Source organism: Homalodisca vitripennis, unplaced genomic scaffold, assembly GCF_021130785.1.
Source record: "Homalodisca vitripennis isolate AUS2020 unplaced genomic scaffold, UT_GWSS_2.1 ScUCBcl_13116;HRSCAF=23189, whole genome shotgun sequence".
In the NCBI taxonomy this organism is placed as follows: domain Eukaryota; kingdom Metazoa; phylum Arthropoda; class Insecta; order Hemiptera; family Cicadellidae; genus Homalodisca; species Homalodisca vitripennis.
This window is the reverse complement of record NW_025789226.1, coordinates 1-8,162: the sequence shown is the minus strand read 5'-3', so window position 1 is coordinate 8,162 and position 8,162 is coordinate 1. Positions and strand designations below refer to the sequence as shown.

The 8,162-nt window shown below is 34.4% G+C and overlaps 1 protein-coding gene across 1 annotated transcript; it reads left to right on the top strand.

Moving 5' to 3' along the window:
* Window positions 1-2,638: 2,638 nt before the first annotated feature.
* On the top strand, window positions 2,639-3,026 carry LOC124375086 (the record flags this gene model as incomplete). Its single annotated transcript, XM_046833205.1, is given in 1 exon segment — window positions 2,639-3,026. A coding segment is annotated over 1 exon segment (271 nt), but the record flags the coding sequence as incomplete, so codon positions are not given.
* Window positions 3,027-8,162: the final 5,136 nt, after the last annotated feature.

The following is an 8,162-nucleotide window of genomic DNA, read 5'->3' as shown; positions in this document are numbered from 1 at the left end:
TTAAACTCTACAGGAACTCCTTTGATAGCGGGCAATAGCAGAAAAGGATGGTCCCCAGGAAAGTGGCTGCTGGGCCATTGATGATTGCTCAGACATCACAAACACGCCATTGGTAATATTAAGTGCCAGAAAGGATATTTGGACCTAATTTTGTCTGGTTTAATAAACTGAGCTCTTTATTTACTAATTAACACTACAACTCTATAAACTTGTTATATACAACAATAAACAAATCATAAAGAGTTAAAGAAATTGTATGGTAAAGACTGTTATCTAAATAGTGATTGTACATGATATAGAAGTAATATACTCAATGGCTAAAGTTGGTCATACACATGTGTTATAAACATACAAGATACAAGAAACAACAAATTAAAGCCAACAACAAATTGTTGTCCACCAAACTTCTTTCCCATCCCAATTTAAATTTCTCATAACCTGCATACACAGAATTAGTCAAGTCCAAGATAGATGAGCTATTATCAAAATAACACTTACCAAAAGCTGTGATTGGCCCCCAGTGACATACTCTCTTCAGTGGTCCAAGACACATGTTGTTATTTCAACTACAGTGCCACATGGAATAACTTCCTACAACAATACAGTGGAAAATTGTCAATATTATTTTTAAACACCTTTTGAAGATTAAAAGTATCAAATTTCAAAATGTTGTCGTTTAAAAAATCAAATTGTAATAATAAAATTATTAAGAACAACTCATTCAAAAATCAAAAGGCCTGTAAACTCAACATTTTAGACATACTATATAGTATAATATATTTGTTATTGACCTTTAAAATATTCAACAAGAGTACAAACAAAACAATATTTACAGATTTTTCTGTTTGAATATTTGACCACAGAAACATTTTTTATGTAAATCAATTTGTTACAATGATGACGGTTTTACAAGTTGTCAGGTCATTCCACATCAATTCAACCAGAAAAAAATAATTTTTTTCACCAAACACCTCAGATTTTTATGAAACTTGGTACATTTGTTCTATATATAGAGATTAATAACACCACCAAATTTTAAATTTTTATCTCACATACTTTTTAGTTATGGCACTTTAAAGTTTGGTCGTTTCTCAGTTTCCGAGCATTGGATAGTGCCCAGTAAAACGTGTATTAGGATAGAAAAAAAAATTCTCATTCACTTATTTGGCACCCAATCTTGGTGAAATTTTCAAGGTAGGTTTATATAAGTATAAGGAAGTTAAAAAAATATATAACATAACCCTAAGCTAAGCATAAAATATTATAAAAAAAATATTTTTTGAACTTTTTACAATTTAAAAAACGGGAACATGGCTCTGCGTAAAATTAAATATCTCAATAAGGGAATGAGATAATCAAGAATTTTTTCCCCCCTAAATTATCTATATGAAGTGGGCTTTAATTAATAAAATAAAAGTTTTGTGTATTTTCTTCCTTCTATTAACTAAGGCCATTGCAAGTTACAATATATTAATTACAATCAAAGCGAGGTTGTACCAGTCTCAATGGCTAACAGATTGTTAATGAAAATTAAATAAAATTTTTAATAATTTTAATTTAACATTTTAATAATTATAATGTTCTATATAAACATTATAATTATTATAATATTTATATAGAAGCTTAGTTTAACACAGTACTGTACCTAAGTTTCAATGTCAACATTCATGTTTAAATAGATTAGACTACAGAAATAAACAGGCAGATATTCTACCTCCTAATCTGGGCAAGTTGCAACACGAGGTTTTCAATGTCATGACACAGGCTGCTTTTCTAGGCAGTGTATCTGACAGTTATGAGCCAGTCTGTTACTAGTGTCCCAAGAGGTAACAGTGTTATAAGCTGTGGTGGTTATAAAGTGGTGTTTACCTTTCTTTGGATTTATGATATTTGTTAGTGTGTGTGTCTGAGTGTTGAATTGAGTTTTAACTAAGTGCCAATCTTTAAAAAACCTAATATTAAATACAAAGATTAATGATATTCCATATACTTGTATAGATCAAATTTTTGAACTTAATTTTTGAAATTTTCGTTGTTTTATGATGCATTTGTAAAGAAGAGAAATTTAACCTGCTTTTAAATCAATTAGAAATGGACAATAAGTGTAGTATAGGGCTATAAAACTGACAGAATGCCACAAATTAACTTATGTTACAAAAAAAGGGCTAGAAAATGTTAGTGATTTGTCTGAAGAAAATCTCAACTTGATTAAAATAAGAAGTGAATTAGATGATAAGGAAATAATTAACATTTGTTTGCATCATAAGAGTTTATTTTTGACCAAGTACGAATTCCTCCAAAAAGTCTGTTGTGATCCTTTTAAAAAACATAAGAAACCCATTAAAAATGGCTTAAGAGTTGTAAGTATTCAGCAAAGTCAGGCCTGTATCACAAAAGGTTTAAAGGTAAAACCAGGGGAAAAGTTGTGCACCAATTGCTCTAAAAATATATTCTCTACTCCAAATGACTGTGAAGAAGAATCACATGATGATGATCTTTTTACACTGCCGACTGAAACTGAAACTCAGTTACAAAAAGAAGAGGCTATTGATTCTCTAAATTCCTCTTTAACGGATATTGGTTGTTCACCTCTTAAATTACATGCGTTGAATGAAAACTCCAAAATGGTTATGCACAAAATAAATTAGAAAAACTGCATCAAAATGTAAAAAAGAAAATTGAAACAGTTTTAGATGTTCAGTTGCCACCAAAAATACCTAAATTGCAAAAAACAGCTGAACAAAAAGCAGATGAAATGGACCTGCTTGTTGAGAATATAAAAAGTGAAGTAAATAAACTTTCATCAAAAAAGAAAATACAACTATTAACGATTCCAGCATCACTGAATTGGTCGAGAACAAAAATCAAAGATGCCTTTGAAGTGTCTGATTATTCTGCTAGACAGGCACAAAAATTGTACAAAGAAAAAGGACTTTTGGCTGAACCTGAACCAAGAAGAGGAAAGAAACTCAGTCCTGAAGTTGTGGAGTTGGTCACAAATTTTTATCAAAGCGACGAGCAATCAAATAAATATTATATATATACTATATAAAATATCAAATAATATACTATATAAATTATAACTCTCAATGATTGTTTTTAAATAAATATTTTAGCCTACAGTTCAAAACCATCTTATCAGAACACTCAATCTACAAACACTCTCATCTGTGTCATTGGGTACACAGTTATCCATAATTATTCCTTTTAATAAAAAATGAGAAACATAATACATACTTAAATATTGTGAGATTATTAAACAACTTTTAATGTAGATAACATTTCATATTGTTATGAGTTTAAAGTGTTATTCTTTGCAGTATAAGTGAAGTTAGAAAACTATTTATAACACTTACAACAGACTGTGAACAGTTAGGCCTACTCATTATTATTGATTGCAAGATCTTATAACACACACTAAGTCAAAATAGTTGTTTGTTGTTGTTTTCTGTAGTTTGTACAAAACTAAACAGTAATTAATAAATTCATACAATAATTAATCATATATGAGTTTATTCATTGTTTCAGTTAAAAAAGTTGTAAATACATAATTTTGTGTCCTAACGTTACTGTGTTTTATTTCACTTTTACAGCTTTTCATTAGACTATAGGTAGGCTAATACAAAATTTAAATATATAACATATGAACCAAAAGCTTAGATTTTCAGCTATTAGACAAACTTAAAATGATTATATCTAGTAAAGCATGCACTTTTAATATTTAAAGAATAATAAGTTATAAGGTGAGGTAATACAGATTTTATTTTCGTGGTGGCCGCTTATTATACTACAGCCCTGTTTTTTTTGTCAGACAATATAATTAAAAAATAAATATCCAAATTCTACATTTCGTGCTGTAACCCCTATATAGCCTAAGTTAGTCTACAAGTAAAAGCAACGCCTGTAAACAGGCTTATAAAAGTTTTTGCAATGTCCAACCAAAATAAAATCTAGAACAGAAGATCTAGGCTAATTAACAAGTGATTTTGTATGTAAATAAATATCCCATATAACATACCGAAACATTTACATGAGGTACTTAATATAGTTTTAGCTCTCCAAGCAGTAGTGTCTAGTCGCTAAGCTGAGCAGACATGTTAGCTAGTGTAAGCTATGGTAACGAGTGTCCATACATCAAAACTACTCTGGATATAGTACTACAATGTTAATACTCTCAGAATGTGGCATTGTCCAGCTCTTAATCTGGCGCGAAATTTGACAGCTTTGTGTAAACTCTGGGAGCAAGTGTGTTATACACTAATCCAGTTTGAGTTATACAATGATGTTAACATTTAGTTTCCTCCAGGCCAGTTCAGTATCTAGTTCTGTAAGAATAAACAAGATTGGTCCAGCTTGCCATAATATCAAGTACAGCAAATGTGTTATTATAAAATATAAAAATTTGTGCTTTCCATCTTTTAATTTGCATCTGACTTTTCAGAATAAAAAAACAAACTGTCTAGGTTTAACCTATACTACTTTTACATCTTTTTTCCTTCCCCCGAACTGAATTATTTGTGTTAATTCCCAAATTATCAGGAATGTATCTCACTATAGGTTTTTCAGAATGTATTGTGTAAATTTTAAATCAATTTGTAAAAAAAAAATTATTAAACCTGTCTAAAAATGCCTAAAATCGGCCAGTCCGTTTCATGAGAAAGAACAACGCGAAACTACCTGTTTTTTTCCTTATAAATAACTATACTTTACACAGTAAAAACCACGATTTATGATAACAATTTTCTGAATATCCTATAAATTAACACATCAGTAATTTTCCTCTAAACCTTGAACAAAAGTAAAACATTATGCAGAGTTCAGTCACGACCTCCCACACCTGATAAGTGAAGAAACGCATAAAAAAATTTATAAGAGGTTATCGGGCGTCATTAACAACAAGACCCATTGTATCAGTTTTATATCAAACAAGAAAAATGTTGTACTCGCCTGATAGAGTAATGGAATAAAAATTCCCAGGACGTTCCATGAAAAAATTTTGATGCCGAAATTTACTATGGCTTACTCTTTTGTGTTAAAATGCCCGCACTATTTGCCAAATTACGAGAAGTAATAAATCCACCCACTATTACCGAATTGTCAATTTCAAATTTACGATATTCTAATATAGTTTTTAAAAACTAGCGTAATATGTTAATATAGCTTATGGCTGTAGATAATGACAGTTTTAAGAAATAATAAAATAGTAAGTATATTTCACAAAACAAAATAATTATCAAACATTCTTCTACCCACACTTTCTAACAGGTCCACGTTCCTGTTCTTTATAATCAACAGTTGACAGTATATCTCAAACGGCCGATCCTGAGTTACATAGATCTACCAAAGACTGCAAAGTCGTTCATTACAGTTGAATAGTCCGTCAGTTATTTTTTCATATTAATCAGCGACGAAAGGTGGCCCCATGACACCTGCCGAGTCTGGCTCGCGAGCATGGCTCGACTCGCCCCTAGAAATGGACAAAATCCGTCCAGTGTTATGGACAATAAAGAGCCGAGCAGAGTCATATTCAGGGCGAGCCGAGCCGGATCCGCCACTCGCCATGCCGTGCGGCACCGGCTCTGCCCTCGGCGTCGAGTATCAGTTCGCCAGTGTATGGCGAATTACGGATCGGACACGTGCCCCCAGCCACCGAAAAATCTGTTTCATGATTGCCTTTTTCACTACTGTACGCCCAAACCGTTGACGCCACCACTCGTTTCCGCCAAGGGTATGGTGTTTTGTTTTGATTTGAGATAACATGGCTGACTCCAAGTTATTAATGAGCCCTGATTTTTTAACAACATTTATTGAAGAGTATCCAAGACAGTATGTCCAACAACATGTTAAAACTTTCAGCTGACATCCTTAAATAGTTCTGATAGTCGCCAAGACTATCATTCCTAATGAAATTCAATAAATTCATGTGACTAAATCTCTTTCTATTTAGTAACCAATTCTTTGACCACATTAACCTTTTCTTCCGTTTCTTCTTAAATACACCTAGCTCATCTAACACTATGACCGCAGCTGCAACCTTCTTCGAACAACTCATGTTTGCAACTGGGCGAGCAAGATACGTAGGTGTATGGTGAATAATCAGCGGATCCGGCTCGCGAGCTAGGCTCGGCGAGCCAGGCTCGCGAGCCAGACTCGCAGGTGTATGGGGCCCTTAAAGGGCCCCCCCCACACCTGCGAGTCTGGCTCGCGAGCCTGGCTCGACTCGCCTAGAAATGGACCAAATCCGTCAGTGTATGGACAATAAAGAGCCGAGCCGAGTCAAATTCAGGCGAGCCGAGCCGGATCCACCACTGCTTGCTGTGCGGCTCGGCTCGGGTATCAGTTCGCCAGTGTATGGCGCATTACGGATCGGACTCGTGCCCCCACCACCGAAAAATATGTTCATTCCGTTTTCACTACTGCAGGCCAAACGTTACGCACCACTCGTTCCGCCAAGGGTAAGGTGTTTTTGTTTGTTTTGAGTTAACATGGCTGACTCCAAGTTATTTATGAGCCCTGATTTTTTAACAACATTTATTGAAGAGTATCGAAATTTACCGTGTTTGTGTGAAGGTACGAAGTGCGGAGTATTCCAACAAGTTCAAACGGGATACTGCCTGGGAACATCTCCAAATTACGAAAGAAAAAATTCCGAATGCAGACACTAACTTTGTAAAAAGGAAAGTTGATAACCTTAGGGCAGCATTCAGGAAGGAAATGAGGAAGGTTCGTGACAGCACGAGAAGCGGAGCTTCCGCAGATGATACGTACACCCCAACTCTGTGGAACTTCGAGCTCATGAAGTTCACCGCAGAGCAGGAGCAAGCCTCGAAAGACCAAAAGCAATTTGGACGAGGACGAAGAAAATATTGTCGAAGAGGAAGGCAGTATTGTTGAGGTGTTTTGTAATAACTGTTTTAAAATATTATGACAAGTTTATTAATACAGATATTAATACATATTAATGTTATTTACGACTTATCATAAAAATAACTAATTTCAACAGTTAGTGTATGTGTGTATCTTTAAAAGTTTAATTTGTTGTCACCATTCTGTCTTGAAAGGGAACCTTTCCTGGCCCATTGAAATATTTCACATATTCATCTCAACTTTCACAAGCGTCCTTTGCAACTGTTGTTGTGTAGGATCTGCGAAGCGTGTGAAAACACCTTTCAGGTTGATAATTTCTCCAGTCACCTGCAATGACACTGGCGCTTTCTATATCTTCCCTTGTCTAGCATTGAACTAGGCGTATACTCCGCTCTGTTGTTTTCCTGGAGAAAATTAATGTAGAACCACGCAAGCTAGCACAATATCATCTACTTTTGAAGGGTGAAGATTGATAGTTGTAATGAAGAATGCGAAATCTAGAAGCTAACAACACCAAACGCGTTTTCCACACATCTTCTCGCTCGTGATAGCCTGTAGTTAAAAATTCTTCTGTCATATGTTAATTTTTCTCGATGGATTTAGATCAGGTTATGTGAATGCTCTTAGTACATAGAGTTTGCTTTACCATAATTCCAGCAGCGCCAATCTATTAATATTCGTTTTCTTCTATAGGAGGAATTAAACGAAGGGGATGTGAACAATGGTGACAACAAACAAACTTTGAATAGGGGTTCTCCGTCTACAGCTGCACAAAGAAAAAAACGTCGCCAAAAAAGAACAAAACCAAAAATGATAGAGCTGAAGAGGAACGGCGCCAGCGTAAGGCTATTCTAGAAAAGGCTTCCGCTGTACTTAATCAACCCGAGGACGACTACAACGACCTAGGTAAAAAGTATGCAGCGAAATTGCGCCGCATGCCTGCTTCCCAAAGAGACATTGCGGACAAGTTGTTAACAGATGTTCTTTTCAAAGGGCTGCAGAACAATTTAACTAATCCCATAGTTATTATGGATTATGGATATTCAACTACTAGTTCCTGGCGTGTGAGAGATACACCGTCTCCATATGCTACCTCAATCAATTCAACTTACACCCCATCTTCGACTCCTGAACAAGCGAACTATCCAATGCAATCTCAAGAAGATTATGCTTTCCTCTGATAACCTTTTTTTTGTTTAATTTTGTGTTCAGTTTAACCGTAATTGTAGTTCAATCATAGTTGTCTGTCAAAAACTAGAATAAACATTGAATAAATATAGAATAATTTGTAATAA